This window comes from Pipistrellus kuhlii, unplaced genomic scaffold, assembly GCF_014108245.1.
Source record: "Pipistrellus kuhlii isolate mPipKuh1 unplaced genomic scaffold, mPipKuh1.p scaffold_m20_p_9, whole genome shotgun sequence".
In the NCBI taxonomy this organism is placed as follows: Eukaryota; Metazoa; Chordata; class Mammalia; order Chiroptera; family Vespertilionidae; genus Pipistrellus; species Pipistrellus kuhlii.
The window spans coordinates 29,813,569-29,836,756 of record NW_023425595.1 but is presented as its reverse complement, the minus strand read 5'-3'; the positions used below and the strand labels follow the sequence as shown (position 1 = coordinate 29,836,756).

The window sequence follows — 23,188 nt, the reverse complement described above, 5'->3', positions numbered from 1 at the left end:
CTGAGGATGAGGTCACGGGGCCTCCGAATTTGGGTGCCAGTACTCACCGGTCTGGGGGTGGATGCGGAAGGCCTTGCTGTCTTCTGACATCTGTCGTAGGCTGTAGGTCAGGCGTCCGTTGGGTCCCGAGTCTCGGTCACTGGCATAGACCCGGCCCACACTGGTCCCCGGGGGCTGGTTCTCTGCCACGGCCAGGAACGTGGGCTCCTCGGACAGGCGGGGGCTGTGGTCATTCTGATTGAGGATGCTGACCCTCACAGTGGCCGTGCCCGTCTGCTGCCCCAACTCGGCTTTGGACCCAGACACTGCCATTACCTTTAGTGTGTACAACTCCTGGGACTCACGGTCCAGGGCTGCCCGCACCCACAGCCACCCACTCTGTGGCTCCAGGCCGAAAGGGCTGCTGGGCCCATCTCCTGCCAGGTGGTAGGTGACAGCGCCCCCATCAGGGGCTCGAGCCTTCACCTGCAGAACCTGTGTTCCAGGGGTGGTGCCGGAGGGCAGGTCCACGCGGTAGGTAGGACTGTCGAAGTGGGGAGCCAGCCCACGGGCCACCAAGTCCTGCACCACCACCCGCAGTCGAAAGGGGCTGGTGCGGGGCGGGGAGCCTCCATCCCGGGCTTCCAGGTCTAGTTCATGCGCTGGGCCCCCCGGGGGCCCCAGAGGTCCTATAAGCCGTACGTGGCCCGTGGTGGGGTCCACGGTGAAGACCCCGCCACCTCCGGCAAGAAGGTTAAAGGTGACTCGACCGTGAACGCCCGAGTCTGGGTCCAGAGCGCGCAGGGTGTAGACCAGGGTCCCCGGGGCGGTGCTTGGAGGCAGCAGTACTGTGTCTTCGGGTGCAGGGAACGCCGGGGAATTGTCATTCACGTCATCCAGCAGCACACGCACCCGAGCTACGGCGAAAGCTGGGGGCGCTCCACTGCTTGCCCGCACCTCCAGCTCCAGCACCGGCCCCAGCAGCTCCCGGTCCAGAGGGCGAAGCGTCTGTAACAGCCCCGAGGCCCCATCCAGGGAGAAGAGTCCTCGGGGGTCCCCACCGGAGAGGGCGAGGGTCACTGGCCCCAAGCGACCTAGGGAGGAGAGACCGGTCAGCAGAGAGATGGAGGGGCACCTGTTGAGCTGGGACCAGACTCTGATCCCAAGAGGGGTTTCACAATGCTCACTCCTGTGCCTTTCAAAGGAATAGGGGGGCGGGGCAGGCATTGGCAGAGAAACTGATGGCAGCAGGGTGATCTTCACGTGCCCGAGGATGAAGCAGAGTGCCTGCACCTGCCCAGGAAGGTGTTGGGAATTGGAACCAGAGTGTTTTGTATTGGGGCTCTCTTGGGTACCCTGAGATGGAAACCGAGGGTTATATCGGGGTGCCTGGGGGTGGCGCTAAGTGGGACTAAGGATGAATGATACCTGGTGGGTTGTGTGCCTGGACTATGCCCACACTGGTGCCAGGTGCCACATCCTCTGGCACCGAAAAGACATACTGCAGTTGTTCAAATATGGGCGGTATGGGCGTTCCAGGCACAATGCTGATGTTGACGCGGGCACCGGGCTCTGCCTTCAGGCCACCTCCATCCTGAGCCCCAATCTCCAGCTGCACCACAGAGTTGACCTGCCTAGCCAAGGGCCAGGCTACTGTCAGCAGCCCTGGGAAGAGAGAGAGAGAGCAGACGTGTATAAGGAAACGACAGAGTGGAAAGGGGGGGCAGTGTGCTTCATGTAGGCCGGTGGGAAAGGGGTGTGGGATAAACCCTGGGTAGAGAAGGATCCTCACCTGAGTGCTCGTCCAAGGCAAAGAGCGGGGGGCTGTTGCCAGCCAGGATGTGGTAGGCGAGCCGCCCGTGGGGCCCCTGGTCGGGGTCATGAGCGCGCACCCTCAGCACGGCTGTGCCTGGTGGACTCTGGGCGCTCAGGCTGGTTGCGTACTCCCGGGGATAGAACTGAGGCGGGTTATCATTCTCGTCCGACACGAACACCTTCACATACACTATGGACTTGAGGCCTCCCTGGTGAGATAGGCAGCCGTACGTCAGGTGGGCTTTACCTGGCCCCGATGCGCCCTCTATCCCAGTGTCCCCCCCTGCCCCCGGCCTGCCCACTCACCCCATCCACAGCCGTCACGGTGAAGTCGAAGCTTGAGGGCCCCTGGTCGCGGTCCAGGGTTTGAGTCGTGCACACGTCACCACTGTGGGCATCAATGCGGAAAGGGGGAGCCCCCGAGGCCCCAAGCCCGGCACCCAGGGAATAGGAGAGGAGGCCAAACGGGCCGCTGTCTGCATCTGTGGCTGTCACCTGCGGGAGAGGCTGGGGTGAGTGTTGCCACATGTTTTTTGGCCAGAAGAGCCAGAGATACATGGCAATTAGGAGGAGCAGGCCCTGAGCCACTGGGGGCACAAAGTATCTAGATGGTGGACACACAGAGGGAATTAGTAGGACATACACCAAAACACATTGCCTGGGTGAAGTTCCTGTGTGCCTCTTGTCACAATATTTTTGACAGCTTGTCAATACATAACCTTGTTTTACGTGTGTTTCTGTTTAAAGACACCAAACTTCATATATATTACTAGAGGCCTGGTGCACAAATTCATGCACAGGTGGGGTTCGGCTGACCCGCCCCCATGTGGGCCTATCATACTGGGCCAGAGGAGGGAGGGGGGAGATTTGGGGGGGAGGGGAGGTTGGCCGGCCGGCCTCTCCTCCGATTGATCGATCGATCGATTGATCAAGCTGGTTGGCCGGGTGCAGTAGGCATCATAATGACGGGTCATTCAAGTCCTTGGGTCGTTCCTGTGTTCTAGTCGCTGGCTATATATAGCCATATACCACCCATATATATATTGATTTGTTAACATTGAGCACATGGCCAATGACACTATCACTCTTATCTGAACAAAGTTAAACAGAACACACACACTGTTTTCTCCATAAGGCACATCACAGCCCTCTTGTGCTTAGGAACACTAGACAGCACTTCAGCACCACACCTGGGGACCACTTTAAACAGCAAAATCATCCACAAAAAGCACAAAAATGCAAAAAAAAAAACCTGGCACTAAACAGACTGCATGAAGGACTCTTGTTTACAGGATAAGAACTGAAACGTGAAGGCAGAGCCTGGCCATCTTCAGCCGCAGCTGAAACTGTGCGTTAGGTCACTCGAGTTTTTCATCACTCTGCCCACGTCCAAGAATGACTGCAGAAGTTCCACAAGGATTGATTTTAGGGTCACACCTACATTTTGGAGAGTCAGCAAACTGACAGACATGAAATCTGCAGAGAATGAGGACCAACTTCACTTATGAAGAGCCTGCAAATTCCTGGTGGGTCCCAGGGAGTGAATAGCATCACCAAGTCTCATCATCACTCCACTCAGAGAACTGGCTGACTGATAAAACCACAGAGGCTGACGTCATAGGGCCACTCTTGACTGAGTTTGGTCATCACAGAATGAGGTCTGATTGATACTAGAATTTGATGACTGAAGTGATCAGGGTCTGCTCTATGGATTTTTATGGTTGTGGCTCATGCAACTTTAGCTTCCCTTTCACCTCGCAAGCAAACTTCATTGGAAGTGGTGGGCGGAGAATTGCAGGTCTATATTGCAAGTCCAATACTGAAGTCATTCAGATGTAGGGGCTCTCCAAAACTAAGAAATAGGGCCAGGCTTTCCTGGTTAATTCTTGATAAAAACCTCCCAGACTGAAACAATTGAGTGATTGGACACTGATATCAGGAGCCTCTGAAAATTTCAGAGCTGGATCAGCAGGAGACACCATTCTGGGAGCCCCAAGGCCAGGAGAGGGCCAGGCATACCCTCGGTCCTCTACGTGTATTTGTTCATTGAGTAAACGGACATTCTGATGGCCCTGCCTTACAACAAAAACTTCTTTCAAACTGACTTTTATATCGTGGGTGCACATTAGGGCCTCAATAGCGGGCTAACGGGTGCCGACGGTGGTAGCCTGTGACAAAGTGCTCTTTGTGGATCCGAGGGCCTCAGGGTCACGACATGCTGTAAAAGGAAGCTGGAGAGTTCCCCTTCCCGAGCCAGAAAATGTTGCAGCTCAGGGAGAAGGCTGGCCAAGGACTTCTAATGGTTGCCTGGGCCCTCGACAGAAATGATTTGTGCCATTGTTTACCCTCCGGAGAGACACTGAGACCCTGCCATGGCTGGACCCTGGAAACAGCTCCCGCTCCAACTCGTTACTGTGGCCGGGGGGGGGGGGGGGGGGGGGGGGGGGGGGCGCGATATCCCAGGAGACAGACTTCCCCCGCACCAAGCCTGCAGGCTGCGGCACAGCTGCGACACCATCCCCAGAAGCTGTGAAAGACCTTTGCCCTCTGACTCGCTGCAGGAAGAAAGCAATAAATAGCGGTCAGGGGAAGTTGTCAGGAACTGACCCCAGAAGGCGCAGCAGCCATTGACTGGAAATGACCAAGGCAGAGGTGAATTTCCCAGCCTCTGCAGGCCCTGCTCAGAGGTTCCGCTGCAAATGCACAATCTCCATTTCAGCAGGCTCTCCGCCCTGCTGCCCAGCAATCTCTCCCCAAAGCTGTAACTCTAATCCACCCAAACCTCCCATCAAATGCACTACTTCAGGAAGAAAATAAAGACCCTTATCTGTGAACTCTCAGAAACTCCTAACAGACCACCGATGTACTGCACCAGCCCATCCTGACCTCCTTCCCAGGTGTTTCTCCCACTTTGACTTCTTGACACTACGCTTTCCAGTTCCCCCTCCCTCCCTCCCCGTTTTCCCTCCCTCCCCCCATCTTCCTTTGACCTCCCCTTACTCTGCCCGTTGTTACAAGTTTGTGTTTCCTGGAATCTCTCCCTGGCCTTTTCTCACGCTACACACTTGCTTAAGGTCTTCTCTTCTATTTCTGTGGCTCTGATCATTGTCTATACTTTGACCCAGATCAGTACTCTGAGCTCCAAACTTGTTAGGTGCCTGCTCAACATCTCCACTTGGATGTCCTCACAGGCACCTTAAATCCAACCTGTGTCCAAAACTAAAGTCATGATCATTCCAAATCCCTCTCTAATGACTCTTCCATCCACACAGTCACTCAAGCCAGAAATGTGTTCTTCCCTTTTCCTCTCCCGGTATATCAATCAGCCAGGGACTAAGTAAATCCTCATTATCTCTCCTATTTGTCTATTTCCTTCCATCACCGTTATCACTTGTCATGACCTAGGCTTGGGTTGTCTCTCCCCTGAACTGTTAAGTTCACATCTCACAGCTGTCTGATCCCCCATCCTTCCTCTACACCAGGGTTTCTCAACTCAGCACGAATGACATCTTGGACCAGACAGCTCTCTGTCCTGGTGCATTATAGGATCCCAGACCTGTACCCACTAGATACCAGTGGCACCTCACCCGTTGTGACAATAAAAAAAGTCTCTGGACATTGCCAAATGTCCCCTCCAGAGGTCAAAATCGCCTCAAGCTGTGAACCACTGATCATCAAAAGTATTTTTGAGAAAGCAAATACTCCTCTACTCAGAAAGCTTCAATGTTCCCTAACACCTCGTGACTTGGCTGGACTTTTTTCCTGTCTGGCCTCCCTGCACAGTCTCATCTCCCCCCCTCCCATCTCACAACCTCAAACAAATCAGCATCTCCCACTCTGTGCATGTCACCTCTGCTTGGTGCCTTCCCCTGTCCCATCCCCTCATAAACTCCTGCTTACCCTTTAAGTCTGAGCTCAAGGATCCTCACCTTTGGGAAGACATTTATATTGCCTTTCTGTACCTCACATGTATCCCCATCATGGATGTTTCCTTGCTGCAGTAAAACTGTTTCTTTGCACATGAATCTCCCCTCTCCATTATAAACTCCATGAAGTGTGTGTGTGGGGTGTTAAGGGAGGGGAGCTGAATGATTCATTCATTCTGTGTTCCTAACACAACGACTGGAACCTGATAGATACTCTAAATGTATGCTGAGTGAATCGAATATTAAGACTTCTTATAACCACTATGAACACCCACTGGTTATTTTTACGCCTGCTTCCCTATGGTTACTAACAGTAAAAACTCCAGGAAACCACCTGGAGAGTTGCCCTCTTGCTTCAGGCACTGGTGAGGAGAACGAAGTTTGGAAGCCATAGCCCACTGGTCCTGGGCCAGGAGGGACAGTAAACGCATGCGAGTGTGGGTGGGAGCTGGACAGCAGCAGGCAGGCAAACAACCTAAGTCTGGCCTCAAGGGAGAGGGTCAGCCACGCCCTGGCACTGGCCTGGAAGTCTAGCTGAGAAGGAGCCCCTGAGAAGATGTTCAGGGGTCTGGTGGACTTCTGAGACATAAAGACTTCAAGCATTAGTCTCCTAAGAGACCCCCCTACCTCCAGTCTCCCCTCTGGCATCCATACTCCATGGTGCAGCCAAAGCAATCTTTCCAAAAGACATGTCAGATTTGCCTAGAGCCCTTCATCGATTGGCTCCCTATGATTTTAAAAAATATATATTTTAATTGATTTTTTTTTTTAGAGAGGAAGGGAAACATTGTTGTGAGAGTACTAGTAAACATGGTCAGCTGCCTCCTGTATGCTCCCTAATGGGGAATGAGCCACAACCCGGGTAAGTGCCCTGATCAGGGACCGAACGCACAAACATTGGGTGCACAGGCCAACACCCATCCCACTGAGCCACACTGGCCAGGGCTCCCTATGGTTTTTAAGATAAAGTCAAAGCTTATAATCTGGTTTCTGTCTACAATTTTGTCTCATCTCCCTCCAACGCTTTCTCATCAGCACAACTTCATCTGAACAGTGAAGTCCCCTGAACACATCATGGTGTTCTGCAGCTCCTTCTGTAGGCCTGGAGCGCCTAGTCACACACCCTGTATCGTCCATTTGACAAAGTCTCATTGGCTCTTCAAAGGCTTGTCCTCTGGGTTTCCACAGCAGCTCCTATGCGGCCTGCTACCGCACTGGTTACTGGTGTGGCTCTCCACCAAGACCGTCACCTTTCTTTACTCCCAGGACCCAGCCCAGCAAGACTTACAGTGGGTAATTCTAAACATCACAAGACATTTTATTCCTCTAGACCCAATCTTCATTCCAGCTACCAAGACAGCCTGACCCAGCTCTTGCACCCTGCTCTCTCATCTTTACACTAACCCTTATCTTCTGCACAGACTTTGGAGCTCACAGGACAGAACCAAACCCTCTGGCGTACGTCACCATCGACAGAGGCCCCTGAAAGGCTTAGCTCTTGTTCTGAGCTCCCCGGTGGCCCTCTGACCCTCTCCCGCCCATAGCAGCCCCGCGCTGTGTACCTGGAGGAAGCAGGTTCCCGGCGGGGTGCCCTCGGGCAGTGAGGCATTGTAGAAAGTCTTCTGGAACTGGGGCTCGTTATCGTTCACGTCTTGCAGGGCCACGCTCACGGTGGCGGAGGAGGCGAGAGGGGGCAGGCCCCCGTCCGTGGCCACCACGATCAGCTGTGGCTGGGGTTCCACCTCGTAGTCCAGCGAGGCCGCCGTGGTGATGACGCCCGAGGTGGGGTCGATGGAGAACCAGCGAGCGTGGCTGCCTGGGGCCAGGCTATAGGTGACCTGCCCGTTGGTGCCCTGGTCCGGATCGCGGGCCGTCACCCGCACCACGAAGCTGCCAGGCAGCGCGACCTCAGGCAGGGGCTCCGGCCGGTAGAGCTGGCGGTCAAAGGCGGGCACGTTGTCGTTGACGTCGGTGACGTGCAGCACGAAGGCGGCCTCCGCCCTCAGCGGCGGGGAGCCCGAGTCGGTGGCCGTCACCCGCAAGTTATAGGCGTCCCGCTCCTCCCGATCCAGCTGCCGAGCCACGCACACCAGGTAGATGACGCTGTCCTGGGTGCTCAGGGCGAAGTGGCCCTCTCCGCCCTCCAGGGACACGTTGACGTGGGCGAAGTCACCGTCGTCCGGGTCCGACACGGAGATGCGAGCCACGAGCTGGCCCGGCGGGGCGGCCTCGGACACGCGGGGGGAGCCGTCGGCGCTGAGGAAGATGACGGTCATGGAGGGCTGGTTGTCGTTGGCGTCCCGCACGTGCACGGTCACGAAAGCCGAGCCCAGCTCAGGGTGAGCCCCACCGTCCCGAGCCTGCACCACCAACTCGTGGACCCGCCGCTGCTCAAAGTCCAGCGGCCGCTCCAGCCGCAGCAGCCCCGTGCGCGCGTCGATGGAGAAGGGCCCGTCGCCCTCGCTCTGCCTCCGGTTGATCTCGTACGTCACGGCCCCGTTGGCGTCGGCGTCGGCGTCGGCCGCATACACCTGCAAGACCGGGCTGCCGGGGGCCAGGCTCTCGGACACCACGGCGTGATAGCGGCTCTGGTTGAAGGCCGGGGCATGGTCGTTGATGTCCAGCAGCGTCACATCCAGCAGGGCCTGGGCCCTCCGGGGGGGCGAACCGCCGTCGTAGGCCTCCAGCTGCAGCATGTAGTGTGAGCGGTTCTCTCGGTCCAGGTCCCCCGCAATCACCAGCTCGGGCACCGGAGCCCCATCCGGACCAGGACGTGTCTCCAGCCGGAAGGTCTCTCCGGCCCCATCGCCGGACAACGCGTAGCCCTGGGTCCCTAGGCGGCCAGCGTCCGCGTCCCGAGCCGGCTCCAGCGGGTAGCGAGTGCCGAGCGCTGTGTGCTCGGGTATCTGCAGGGCAGCGCGCGCCTGCGGGAAGGCTGGCGCGTGGTCATTGATGTCAGCCACCCGCACGGTCACTTCCACGGTGGCACCGTCAGGGGTGACCGCGGTGAAGCGGTAGCGGTCCCGCCGCTCCCGGTCTAGGACGCGGGCCGTCCGGACCACCCCGCTGTGCTCGTCGATGGCCAGGTCTGTGCCCACGCCGCTGCCCTCCTGCGCAGAGATGAAGTACATGGGAGGTGCCGCCGTGCCTGCCGGGAGCCCTGCGCTGATGTCCCCGATCAGTGTGCCTGCCGGCTGCTCCTCATCAATCTGCAGGTCCAAGCTCCCCGCCTGACCCCAGGCTCCTGGCACCCTGGTCCCCAGCAGCAGTAGCAGCAGTGGGAGCAGGGGGAGGGGCCCGGGGCCCTGCATGCCAGCGCAGGGAGGCACAGCGCCCAGCTCCTTCTGCATGACAGGCGCGAGACCAGATGTGACTGGGGCTCTGGCTCCAGGCCAGGCTCTGGGCCCAGCTTGATCTCAGGCTCTGGATCAGGTCCAATTCGAGCACAGACTCCAGTGCAGGCTCTCTGACCTGGGAGAGAATCGGAAGGGAAAAGGTCATGAGGGGGAAGGAATCAGCAGTTCAGGGAGACGGGGGCTTAGGCCTTGTGCTGCCTCACACCCAGGAAACCTCTGCTTTCAGGACTCCGCAAGGACCCGCTCACCTTTCCCTGGCAGGTTCCCATCCCAACCTGACCCTGCTCGCAGCAGATTGTCTTGTTCCTATTGTTCAGGCCTGAATGCCCTCAGATTCCCAAGTGGGGCAGGGACTCATAAGCCATATGGATGGGGTTTGACTTTATCCTGAAAGCAAACGGAAGCCACAAAAGTGTTTTGAGAAGGGATGTGCCAAGATCTGACTGACATGTTGTGAAGATGGTTATCTTAGGACAGCCCTTGTAACACACTTGTGGGAGTCCAGGCGCTGGCAAGGCTTGGATGGGGACTTGGATGAGTGTTCGCCATGAACATGACAGTGGTGGAAAGGGCCTCAGGAGTAGCTAAGTCTGCAGGAGGTAGAACAGACAGGGCTTGATGAGTGATTGAAGGCAAAGGAGGAGGTAGTGGGAGAAGTCAAGCATGATGGGCAAATTTCTGGCCTGAACTATGAACTAGACAAAGGTATCTTTGGTCAGAGAGAGAGAGAAGACAGAAAACCAGAGAGGGGAGGTACTCTGAAGTTAAGGAGAGGTAGGATTTCAAATTCTGTTGCAGTTCAAGAAGGAGGAGACCTAAAGCCTCAAGATGGCACTTAGTGACTAAGCGAGAGCCACCCTCTCTGGAAGGCTGATTCATTTATTCCAATTTCTCACTTCTCACACCCTCCACCCTCTATGAAGTGAGACTTGCTCTCCTATGACATTGCTTTCACTCAGCTTCCACTCATTTCTATGTCCTACATCTAATGGGCATTTTTTTTTTTTTTTAATCCTTCTGGAACACTGGATTACGGTCATTAGCTTCTTGGAGCCTACTCATCTTGGCTTCACATGGTGACCCCACCTCTTCCTTCCATTCTCTGTTCACTCCTCCATCTTCTGTGCAAGGTCTTCCTCTACCTATCCTTTAAAAACTGGTGCTCTTTAGTTGGGTGGGTGGGTGACTAGTTAGTTGGAGTGTCGTCCCGTGCAGGACACATACGTAGGTTGTGGATTCGATTCCCAGTTGGGGCACATATGGGAGGCAACTGATAGATTTCTCTCTCTCTCTCTCTCTCACCAATGAAAAACATATCCTTGGGTGAAGATTTTAAAAACTGGTTCTTTTCAGGACTCAATCTTGGTCACATCATTCCTCCTTTCCTTTCCCATGCCTTCAATTCAAATGTATCAATCATTTTTTTTAAAATATTTTTTTATTGCTTTCATAGAGGAAGGGAGAGGGAGAGAGAGAGTTAGAAACATCAATGATGTGAAAGAATCATTGATTGGCTGCCTCTTGCACGCTCTCACTGGGAATCCAGCCTACAACCCAGGTATGTGTCCTCGGCCGGAATCAAACCTGAGACCCTTCAGTCTGCAGGCTGACTCTTTATTCACTGAGCCAAACCAGCTAGGGCATAGCAATCATTTTTTTATATATCACCTATTTGCTAATAACTTTCTGATCTCCATTTCTAGCTCTGGAGACACATGTGCAGCCATATTTTGGACTTCCTTCACAGCGGATCCCCAGCCTTTACCTCAAGCTGACTTTCTTCCTCCAGCCCCTTTCCCAGGAACAGCACCACCACTCATCCAGGTGTCCAAGCCAGAAATCTGGAAGCTCTCTTGGCTTCCTTGCTCTTCTTTAGTCATATTTCCAATTAGTTATCCAACCTAACCATCTCCACTAGACACGTCTCAAGGGCGAATCTTTCCTCTTTCCCACTGCTGCTGTCCCAGAGCCAGTTTTGTCCTCTCTCCTTTCAATTCTGCTCCTTACGGGTCCCCCAACCTCCTGGCTTGGACCATCTGATCCATCTCCACCTGACTGGAGGTATCCACACAGCTCTCAAAAAACCCCTCCTGACAAAAGGCTTCCACTTAGCGCAGAAACTACTGCGTCTCCAGAAGGAAAAAATCAGATCACATACTCACAAACTGTGCCCGTAGTTTCAAGGGTTCATGGACATTAGGTATAGAATTTCTGGCCGAAAATATAAAGTACAACCTCCTTCATACATCCTCCTGATCTGAGTCCTGCCAACCTCTCCAGAGTGCCAGCCCTTTCCTTTTCCCACCATGCCCTGCATCCCAACACTAACCCATTATCATGTTCCTCTCCAACTCCTTGCCTTGTATGAAGTATTCTCCCGGCCTGAGATATCCCCTATAAATCCTCTCCAAGTGGCCATCTCCTGCTCAAACTTCGAGATACAACTCAAATGTCCTGTGTTCTGTGGGATCTCCTACATCTCCATCACCCCCTACGGAACCAGCTGGATCCTCTGCTGGGCTCCCACTGCTTTGGGTGCACACTGACGTTAGTTGCATAGCAGCCCTGGTTTGTTTACATGCCTGCCTCCCTTCAGAACTGGAGGCTCCCTGAGGACAGCAACTTGAGGGTCCTATTTAGTCCCTGATTCTCCAGCGTTTGGTAGAGGTATAGAGTCAGCAGGCAACCAGTGCTGACTGAATGGTTGGCGCCTCCAAATTGCACACCACCACACTCACCTACTGACTCAGAGAGAAACAGTCATGGTCATGCCAAGTAAGATGACAAACACATGTAAGCCTGTGCCCTTGAGACATCATGGTTAGTCCTGTGGCTACAAAAGTGTGTCCCTGGGTCTATACAGACTTGCTCTGCTCTCTAGGACTTCCCGTCTTGCTAAGGAAGGAGAGTTTCTGGCCCCACTCTTACACTCCCAGCGCCCACCCTCTCCCATCTGTGCGAGGCTACAAAAAGAGCAGGGTCTCCAGAGTGTGAGCTGATTTGAGTCCGGTCCTTGTTATTTTCCTAATCTCTAAAACGGCTCTGGTAAGAACCTGCTCTGTGGGGTTTTGTGAGAATTCGAGGCAATGGAAGCAAGGAGCCCAGAGCTGGCATTTGGTAGATGCTCTCTCATGGGTCCCCTCTTCCCAGCTTCAGAGTTCTGGGGTTTCCCCGGGGCTTAAGACTAAGGAGCCCATGGAGCTGCCGTAAGGGACAACAGGTCAGAGAAGTTCAGAACAAGGAGGTCAGACCGAACATCGGCCTGATTCAAAGAGGGGAGAGAATGAAAGTACAGGGATGGCCCAAGGCCAGAGACTGGGTTCCACATAAGGGTTAAAAGTTGGTTCTATTCATTTAATCAGTCAGTAGAGAGAAAGCCGTTATGGTTGGTGGGTAGAGGAGAGAATGGACAGTAAGGTCGATGTACTTATTACACAGTGTTATAACTCTCTGCCTCCCCACCCAGAGACAGAATGTCAGCTATGTGAAGGCCAGGATTGTATCTTATTCACCTTGGTGTATAGCGTAGAGCATGGCACGTAGTACATGATCAATACTTTTTTCTGAATGAAAGGATATACGAAAGGTATGCGATATAAGCTCAGGTGAAAGATCGACTACGGAGAGGAGGGATTCAGACTCGGGCAGATGCCCTGCTTCCACACTGTGGCCCTCCTCATCACCCAGCCTGGATCCCTTTCCAGTGCCAACTGTCCCCATTCACTCTCACAGTGGACACACAAAGGTGCATACTCAGAAGCCACAGGTCCACACGTGCACTAACTTGCTTGCATACAAGCACACTCAACACACATTCATTCACACGTGGACAGGCGACAACAGACACAACCAGGGCACATACACAGATATCCTCTTCACAAAGACAGAGACACATGTTTCACACACACAGATGTGCAAATTCATTCACATGGACTCCCCCGCCCCCAAACACTCACATGCAGGCGTACCTATAGACACACACAAAAAGGTGCTTTCTCATAGGCCTCACATGGACAGGCACATGGGGAAGCAGGTACCCCACCCCTCCCATGTATGCGCACAGGCACACCCCCAGGCACTGCCTTCCCATACGCACAGGCAGACCCACCTTCACACACGCACAGTCCCTCACAGGCAGGCACGCGCGCGCACACTTGCAGACCCACCCACGCGCAGGCATGCTCTCGCACATGCTGCCGGGCACTCGTGGTCAGCTCTGTGGCTGCAGCTGTGACCTCTAGGTCCCTGGGGCCTCTGTCTGGACTCTGCCTCACCACTTCCTGCTCCAGGGCTTCCAGTTCCAAACTCGAACTCCAGACTCTCTCCCGAGACTGTCTCATCCTCTCTCCAACTCTCTTCTCAGCACCTTCTCCCCCATCTGTCCAGTGTTTCTCACTGCCTCTTCCCCAAGCCTTGCTCCTCCTCCCTGTTCCTGTCTCTTTTCCTCTCCAGGTCTGTCCCATCCCTTCCTCCAGATCAACCATCCATCTTGTGTTTCCCCAGTCTGTCTGTCCTGCCTCCCGCCCAGATCTATCTTTCCTTTCCCCGGATCTGTCACACCTCTTCTCCCACCCAGCTCTGCCTTGCTGTATGCCCTCGCTCTGTCCCCGTCCTGTTACTCTGTCCTCTGGCTCCATCCTGCTCTCCCCCTCTCCCCCCACATCTGGGCCTCTGGAACCACAGCTGGTTCTCATTAGGAGGGGGAGGGGCGAGACTGTTCATTGGGGCCTGCAATGTGATGTCAATCCTCCCCCCACCCCGCCGCCTGTGTGTCTATAGCGCCTGGGAGCAGGGGAACATGGGAGAGGAAGGAAAAGTGGGTTGGGGAAGGAATAGGGGGACCACGAGGGAAGGGGATACTCCAGGAGGAAGTAGAGGAGTGGCCCGAGGTACAGAAGGGGAAGCAGGCTGGGGGAGCTGGCACCACTCAGGCCTCCTCCCTCAACTTCCTGTCCCAGCGCCAGGGAGGGGCAGGGACCAGAAAGACAACAGGGTGAGGAGGAGAGCTACTGGAGCGAGAGTGGCACCGAAGTGGAGGAAGAAGAGGGTGGCTTAGGCGAGCAAAGGGAGGTGGAGGTACAGGGCCAGGCCTAAGGGAGAGAGGAAAGAGTTCTGGTGGGTGGATGACAGGAGGAGTGAGTGTACATGGCCAAGGAGAGCGAGTGGAGTTCATGCAGACAGGGGAGGTAAGTCAGAGGCAGGAACAGTGGGCCTGGAGCGATGGGATGGGGAAGCAGACAGAGGCAGAAGGCGGAGCTGGAAGGGTAGGGGGCAGAGAGGAGAATAAGGAAAAGAGCGGGAGGAAAAGTATGACCAGCTGGCTTCCCAAGGGACAGAGACCAGTGGCCAGGGCAGCACCTGGAGCTTGGCTCTCCTGAGGGCTGGCTCCCAGAAGGTACCTCAGGGAGAGGCTGGGACGGATGTGAGCAGAGGAAGCAGAAAGAAAGTCTATTTTCTGAGCTTTTATGGTGTGCTGGGCCCAATGCCAGGCAATTCACAGACAGTATCTTGTTTAATCATCATAACAACCCTGTGAGGAAGGTGTCCCGCCTTCCATTGAAGAAACCGAAGCTCCGAGTGAAACAACTTCCCCGAGTTAACACAGCACTGTTTCTCCATCTGAAACCAGCACTGTGCACCCCACACTGCTTGGGATTCAGGGAGAAGGGGAAGATGGAGAGAGGAAGAAATTACAGGAGCGTTGAGGGGAGAGAGTCCCTGGCAAGCTAAGGGAGACCTGGAGAAGAGAACTTGCAGGAGGGAGACAGGAATGAGGTCAGGCGCAGTGTGTTAAGGATACAGAGAAGTAAGCTGCAAGGAACTGAAGCTGACAAGACTTGGTCACGGACTCTTCAGGAAGGATGAGGGACTAGAAGGGCTCCAGACCTGACGCCCAGGCTTCTGGCCTGATTACTAAAGTGGTGCCATTACGGTACCCCGGAGAAGCCATTTTGGGGGGCTGGTTAGGATCTCCATGTGGAATCGCTCCAGGCACAGCTGGATTGGAGCCTAGGAGAGAGGTCCGGACTTGGACAAATCAAGGAGCAACGGAAAGCCATGGGTGTGGGGACCATCGGGACAAGTAGAGTGGGAAGAGAGTCTAGGACAGCTGAAACTGGTTTGGCTCAGTGGATAGAGCGTCGGCCTGTGGACTGGAAGGTCTCAGGTTCGATTCTGGTCAAGGGCATGTACCTTGGTTGCGGGCACATCCCCACTGGGGGGTGTGCAGGAGGCAGCTGATCAATGATTCTCTTTCATTGATGTTTCTAACTCTCTATCTCTCTCTCTTCCTCTCTGTGAAAAATCAATAAAACATATTTTTTTTAAAAAGAGAGAGTCTAGGACAGAATCCTGGGGAACAGTCACATTTCAAGTGCAGGCTGAGGAGACTTGATTCTTCTTGGAGAAGGAGACAGGGTCACAGAGGGAGGAAACATTTCAACAAGGAGGGAAAGATCAACAGCACCCAATGCTGCTGAGAGTTAAGTAAGAGGAGGGTTGAGAAGTGGCTGCTGACTTTATCAATGAGGAGTTTACTAGCGACCTTGGGGAGCACAGTGAAGGAGAGCCATAAGGGTGCAACCCTGCTGCAGTGGGAAATGAGAGGGGATGAACTGAATAGAACGTAGCCATAGGAAAGATGTCAGCATAGATCCATTCATCAATGCACACTTATTGAGCTCCCAGAATAGGAAGGCAATATATCACAGTGAAGCAGGGCAGGATAGGGGTGACGATGTGGAATCTGGGACCAAACCAACTGGATTTTTGCCCAGCTTCACGCTAACTGGCTGTGTGACCTTGGGCAAGCCACTTAATTTCTCAGTGCTTCCATTTCCTCATTTATAAAGTAAGGGCAATACTAATACTTACTGCAATATGAACTGTGTCTGGCACACAGCAAATGTCTTGTAAGTGTGCAAGCATGAACTAGTATTGCAGTGGTTAAGAAGGTGGGTGTTGCCGAAACCGGTTTGGCTCAGTGGATAGAGCATCAGCCTGCGGACTGAAAGGTCCCGGGTTCGATTCCGGTCAAGGGCATGTACCTTGGTTTCGGGCACATCCCCAGTAGGGGGTGTGCAAGAGGTAGCTGATCGATGATTCTCTCTTGTCAATGTTTCTAACTGTCTATCCCTCTCTCTTCCTCTCTGTAAAAAATCAATAAAATAAAAAATAAAAAATAAAAGAAGGTGGGCGTCCTGGCCGAGTAGCTCAGTTGGTTAGAGTGTCATGCTGTACCCCGAAAAATGGTTGTGGGTTAGATCCCCGGTCAGGTGTATGGGAAGCAGCTGATGGATGTTTCTCTCTCTCTTCCTCCGTTCTAAACCCAATAAACATATCCTTGGGTAAGGATTAAAAAGGAGGAGAAGATGGGTTGTTGTCAGACAGACTTGAGTGCAAATTCTGACTCTGTCACTTACAGCGTAACCCTGGGAAAGCTGTTTAACCTTTCTAACTCTTAGCTTCTTCTTCCGTAAAATGGGGATTCCAGGGCCTACTTTATCATTGTACCGAGTTAAATGAACGAATGCTACAAAAATTCAGCACAGTGTCTGGCATACAGAGAAGCCTCGATGAATATCAGTGGCTACTGTGTTCTAGATACACAAGTAACCCTGCGATACTAGTAAGTGCTATCTCACAGATGAGGAAACTGAGGCTCAGAGCAAGTAGCAGAGAGACAGCTGGAACACAGCCCTGATGGACCCCAAGACTACTGCCTCTCTGCCGGAGGGCTTGGAAATACTTGAACAAAGGTCATGGCCAGGCGGCAGAGCAGGGGAGAGTGAGCTTTAAGTTCTGCTTTAAGAGAGAAAATCAATGGTGAGGTAGTTGCCAGTCCGGGTGGGTGTGGAGACAGGTGGTGATATAGGGGATGGAACCAGAGGATGCTTGGAGGACTGCAGAAGACAAAGAAAAAAAAGCGGGGAGAGGCAGGCCTAGGACATGCTTGAGAAATGATTCATCAGTAGATTTATTCAACAAATATCTACTGACGACCTACCATCTGCCAAACACCATATTAAGCAGTAGGGAAATAGAAGGGACTTGGAGAGATTGGGTTCCTGGTGCCTTTGTGGTGTCCACAGGTAGGGAGACCTGGAAATGGTGAGGGATCTAGGGGTGGTGGCAGCAAGGGCCTGGTCCTAAGTCCTGACCCTGACCAGCGGATTCCAGACTGCAGAGGAGGCCAATGCGGCTGGAGCTAGCAGAGAAGTTGAAGATGTAGCAACCCAGAGATGTCGAGAGGAAAGAACAAGTTTGGGGAAGTGGGAGGAAGGAGGCTGAGAGGCAGGTGAGCACAGCAGAGGGACTGAGACATTGGACATAAAATTTACTACGTGAGTTAAAGTTGAGCACTTAATAGTTTTCTTTCTGAATCCTCAAAGCCACGCCCTTAACGTTACCTCCGTTTTCACCGGAGGAAAGGGGACTTCAGAGAAGCTAGGGTCAATCAGGTGGAGATGGTGTGGCTGGAAGGTCCGATGTGTACCCCTGCTCCCTCCTTCCCTCCCTCCCCTCCTCCTTCCTCTCCAACCTTATGGGAATTCTAGGCCCTGAAAGACAACAGCTCCTTTCTTTGAGTAGCTTAGAGAGAGAAACATAAATAAAGAAATTCTAGTATGCTAAGCAGAACACAGTGGGGCATCCTGACTCAGGCCTGGGGGTTCCACGTGGATTTCTTGAAGGAAGTACCCTCTCGCCAGGGGACACAAGAACCGAGAAGACCTTTCCATGTGGCGTTGATTGAAAATGCCTGGACATCAGAGGGTTACCCCGGAAATACTGACACTGGAGATGAAGGAAGGGGCGGGCAGGGGGAAGCCAGGAAAAAAAAGGGATCCAACAAAACGAACCCCTGGGAGGGACTTTTGTTTTGCAGGTACCCAGGCGCTTAGAGAGTCCAGTCTTGCTCCCATTCCCGCTGAAAGGCAGGAGAGGGAAGAGGCAAGAGCACAGTATCTTGGAACTTGATCTGAGGAGGAGAAGGAAGAGGCTAGGGTGCCAGGAGCTGGAGGATGTGGAGTGGATGCATGTGAAGGGGGCATTAGAGGAAGGAGCTGCCTATAGCACCTCCAGGGAAGGGGGCCTGATGGCAGGTCACAGCTTCCTCACTGTTCACACCTTCCAAGAACCCCAGCAGGCACCTGGCCCAACAGATTTGGATCTCCCAACAGGTTCCAACGACTGAGTTAGGAGACGTGTGGAGAAGGGAGTGGCTACCGTTGATTTCTGGGTTTGTAGCTTGATAACTGAGTGGGGATGGCTTGGGGAGGAAGGAATGATGAGTTTAGGTTTGGACATTTTAAGGGGCTTGTGAGCTATATGGTAAAGATGAGGTAGGAGGCAGAAGGTCTGGAAGTCAGAAGAGAGGTCTGAAAGAGGTAGATATTTGGGAGTCATCAGCTTAAATAAATGATAATTAAAGCCCTGGAAATGAACGAGATGGGTCACCCAGAGGAGTGTATATAGGAAAGTGATAAGAAGGTCCAAGCCAGAACCCTAAGGATCAGGAACATTCAGAGGCCACCCAACACACCCTCTAAAGCAGACTGAGAAGGAGCAGTCAGGAGAGAGATGCACATATTCCCACCACACTATACCAGTAATCACTTGTTTCTTTGCCTGTTTCTCTTATTGAGGTCTAAGCTTTTTGAGGGTAGGAATAGTATCTTCCATCATAGTATTCCCATTACCTAGCAGTGTGGTTGGCACACGAGAGCTCATTAAGTGTTGACAGAATAAAATAACGACTCAGAAGCCACCAGACAAAAATGACTCAAACAGAAGAGAATGGTCATCAAGAGGTCAAGCAGGTTAAGACTTTAGAAAAGAGTCCCTAGATCTGGCAGGCGAGAGGCCACCTTCTCTTAGGGGGAGCAGTGACATGGGAAGGGCAGAAGTAAGTGGGAATGAAGAAGTGGGAGCAGCTCTGTGCGGGAGACACAAAGTGTGGCAGTGAAGCAATGCGAGTTTCTTGGTTAACTGGATATTACAGGGCTAAGGCAGGTAGGAGAGACCGGAGGCTAGTCACATGCTCAAAGGACAACTGGGTTTATGGAGAGAAACTGGAGACCTGGGCAAGACACGGAGTAATTACTTGAGTCATGCTCCTGTGGAGATGGAGGAGATGGGACCCACGGCACCGGTGAAGGACAGGTCTGAAACAGAAGCGCTGCCTCCTCATTCTTACAGGAAAGCAGAAGAGGCTGAGGAGGAGGCAGGTAAAATTTGAGGGAGGAGGCAGAAATTTGAGGAATTTAAGCGGGATGGCTTCCGTCTTCTCCGTGTTCAAGTAGAACCAGGCTAGGTGCTCCTACCTCCTCCTCTCCTCGATCTTCACGTCCATTCTACCCGAGAGCCCTGCTGCCCTTGCTGCCTGAAGACCTCCTGAAACCATCTACTTCCTCCCTCTGTACCGCCACCACTCCAGTCCAGGCCAGCGAGATCCCCTCCCGGGTTCCAGCCACAGCCAACTATCCCCCTTTGCAGACTCTTCCCTCCAGTCTCCACACGGCTGTCAGAGTGGTATTTCCAAAAAACAGATCTGGTCCTATCGCATCACAACTTTAACTGGTTTGGTGATGTTCCGTTATTCTTGGGCTAGATACACATTTTCCCCCATGAACTATAAAAACGCATGATAGAACTAAACCCTCCATCGACCTCTCTCTCTCTCCGACTCTCACCTCTCTGGACACAGTGCTATTAGTGCCAGGCGCACTGGATTGCTTTATACCTCAACGTACATCACTTTCTTCACGTGGGCTTTCTCCCGCTGCTCCCTTGGCTTGGAGTATTCTCCACCCATCCACCTCACCTCCACCTCTCCCCACCTAGCCTTTGTTTGGGCAACTTCCTACTTCTCCATCAACCTGAAGCTGAACTGTCACTCCCCCGGAAAGCCTCTTCTGACCTCACTGCACTGGCTACGTACGTGGTGCCAGGTTGTAGCACTTCCTCCATAGCCTGTCAGCTTCGTACAGGCAAGGACCACGGCCATTCCGTTCACCCTTGTCATGCTCGCACCTACCACACTGCCTGGCACAGAGTTAAGTGTGTCACGTGTGTTTGCTAAATGAACGAGCCAGCAAATGACTGATGGATCTGCTGAAAACAATGGGTGAGGGATATGAGGTTAAGGGGTGTGGCAAAAATGTAAAAAGAAAAGTCATCTATTTATTTATTTACGGAGGGCCTCGCTGAGGGTGGAATTCATAGAAGCATGTATTGATAGAAGCATCGCTTGGTGAGGTTGAAAGCTCATTCCAGCTAGGGTTAAGGTTTTGTGGGATGGGTGGGCTCGAGGACAACGTAACCAAGAAGTGACCAAGGAGTGGTTGAAGGGAGGGTCCTACGTGTGCAGTATAAACTGGAAGAAGAGCACAAAGCCAGGGTGGGGCAGATTAGGAGAAAGCAAAGAGGTCAAGGGCAAACGATCATTATGAGTGGAAGCATAAGTATAATGGAAGTGAGGTGGAAGGACACAGGAAGTTTGGGGCAGAGAGTGGAATGCAGAAGTTTAGAATTTTAGAGATGGATCAGTTCCATAGAGTCGTTCTGGGAAGGCAGAAGAAGGTAACAGGAGCTAAGGAACTGTGAGGTTGACGTTTTGGAGGGACCCTTAGAGCTACGGCAGGATATAGGGCCGGGGGAAGACTGATCCAGGCCCCCAAATTTTCAGGCCTGAGGAGGGTAAGCCTGGCAGTCTAGAGATGAGGAGTCATGGTGTGAGCTTCATAAGTTAATGGGAGTTTATTCAGCAGCTGGGACAGCTCACCCGGTGGTGTGCTGTGTGCCTGTCACCTAAACGCGTGTCTCCTGTGGCTTGTACAGGTAGGTGTGTGGTAAGGGTGACTGACTGCAATACAGCTCCCTGTCCGTGTCGGAGCTGGGATACCTGTTTTGTATGCAGCTCTGCTGCAGGATAACCTAGATGGTGGGTTGACTGTGACAAGGATTCCAATAGATATGTATTGCTGTGACAGTGGCCCCCCGCACCCCCCACAGTACGTGTTGGTCTTGACAGTGATCGTGTGGGAATGTATTGGCTGTATCATTCCTACCGTAGGTGTGTGTTGTCCTGAGAGCATCTTCCGTAGGTGTGTGTTGGCTCTGACTGCGCTTTCTGGGTGTGTGTGATGGCTCGGAGGGCATTTCTTCCAAATGTGTGTGTTGCCTGGGACAGGGTCCCCTGTGGGTTGAGTAGGGCTATGACTGTGTCCCCTTTGGGTATTTGAGGAGTTGACATAAGCAACAATATTTTTCTGGCCTATAACCCCATGGCGGCGGGCCCAGCCCACGCCACACTGAGTTCATTGTGCTGCTAGATCTCCCTCTCCCCACCCCCTCCACGTGGAACCAGGCCTGTGGTGACCTCCCTCCGTCCCCCGTGCAGGACAGACTCAGGACATCCACCTGAAGGTGACCAGCCTCCTCCTGAGGCTTTGCCTGTCTCTCCTCTGCTTCCCTTCTCTTCTCCCCCCTCGGTTTCTTTGTCTCTGTCTCCGTTTGTCTCTGTGTCACACACACACACACACACACCACACACACACACACACACACGCACAATCCTCCACATTCTGACACATGGCTCCCACAGAGGCAGCCACACACACACACACACACACACACACACACACACTCCTTCACACGAACTCACTCCCCATGACACACACTCATTCTAACCCACACACCCTCGGAGTGACACGCACATCCACACGCAGCCAGCAGACACACGCAGGCACACCACCTCCTGGTGACACGCACTCACACAGCCCATGCACTCACCCTCGGAGTAGGATGCACACACACACCCTGCCTGCACCCCCCCCCCCCGCACCCCGCACCCCGGGGGCACTCTCACCCCAACACACACACACACCCTGACTGGAGGACACACGCACACAAAGACATCCCCCCCCCCCCGCCCTGCCCCCGCGCACACGTTCACGCTCCCCCTCGCCCCGCAGGCCCAGGCCCCCCCTCCCCCATTGTCTCCGGCTCAGAACAAAGCCCCCGGCTGCACCGCCGCCGCCGCGCCCCGCAGAGGCAGAGGCCGGGCCTGGCGGCTGCGGCCGAGGGGGCCGGGCGGCCGCGGGCACTGACCTCCGCGCGGCGCGGGCTCTCCCGCCCGGTCCAGGGGTGCCGTCCGGCCGCGGTCAGCCCCCCGGGCAGCGCCCGCCCGCCCGGGGCCTGGGGCTGCGCATCGTCCGTCGCTGCTGCCTCCGGGCCCGCGATGAGCTCCGGGGAGACCGCCGTCGGTCCTCGCGCGCCCGGCCGTCGGTGTGTCCGTCCGCCACCGCCGCCGCCGCCGCCACCGGGGCGCCGCCTCCTCCACAGCCGCCCCGCGGAGGATGCGAGCTCCGCCGCCGCGGCCCCGCGCCCCCTCCCCTCCCCTCCTCCCCCGCCCTCCGCGCGGTAACCCGAGCCCCCGCCCCTCGGCCCGCCGAGCCCCCGCCCCCGCTCCCACCCGCGCCCCGCGAGGCGGCCCCCCCACCGGCACCCGCCCGGCCTCCTCCGCCCCTCGACTTCCCGGCCCCTGTCCCGGGCGCCGGATCCAGCCCGGGCTCTGCGCCCTCCCAGTTCCCTTCCCTGCTCCAGGTCACTGCGCCCCGTCCCCTCCTCCCGCCCCGTTCTCTGCGTCCTCTCTCCTCGCCCCCTTCGCCTCGTCCTCCCCTTCCAGCTTCTCTCCCGCCGCCCACTCCCCCTTCGCCCCCTCTTCTCCCTCACTGTCCGCTTTCTCTCTCTCTATCGCCCAGCCCTTCTCCCTCGCAGTTCTTTTCCCTCTATTCTCCCTCCGTCCTCCCCCATCCGCTCCTTCTCCCCATCCCTTCTCCTCGGTCCTCTCTCCCCAGCTCTTCTCCTCTGCCCCTGTCCCTTCCCTAGCTTCCCACCCCATTTCCCCCATCTCTTCCTCTCTTCATCTTTCTCCCCGTCCCTTTTCTCTTCGTCTCTTCCTCAGACCCGCTTCTCCTCCTTGCCTTCCCTCCATTCCCTTCTGTCATTCCTCCTGTCTCTGGCCTCCTCTTTCCCACCTTTTCCCTCCTTAATCTCTCCTTGCCCTCTCCTAGTCACTTCTATTTATCCCGTTATCTTTATCCCCTTTTC

The 23,188-nt window shown here is 54.4% G+C and overlaps 1 protein-coding gene across 2 annotated transcripts in view; it reads right to left on the bottom strand.

Annotated features, from left to right (window-relative positions):
* The window catches only part of DCHS1 (dachsous cadherin-related 1), a 33,891-nt gene extending 11,396 nt beyond the window's left edge, over positions 1-22,495 (bottom strand). Inside the window, exons 1-6 of one of the 2 annotated variants that reach the window (XM_036427265.1) lie at positions 22,187-22,495; positions 7,283-9,191; positions 2,101-2,289; positions 1,772-2,003; positions 1,408-1,644; positions 48-1,073 (exon numbers count right to left, since the gene is read on the bottom strand). In XM_036427265.1, coding sequence (XP_036283158.1) covers positions 48-1,073; positions 1,408-1,644; positions 1,772-2,003; positions 2,101-2,289; positions 7,283-9,070 — 3,472 coding nt within the window. In that variant the 5' untranslated portion in view covers positions 9,071-9,191; positions 22,187-22,495. Of the gene's footprint in view, positions 1-47; positions 1,074-1,407; positions 1,645-1,771; positions 2,004-2,100; positions 2,290-7,282; positions 9,192-9,524; positions 9,544-22,186 lie in introns of those variants that run through there. The other variant, XM_045578079.1, reaches the window with a different exon arrangement.
* Between the last annotated feature and the right edge of the window lie 693 nt (positions 22,496-23,188).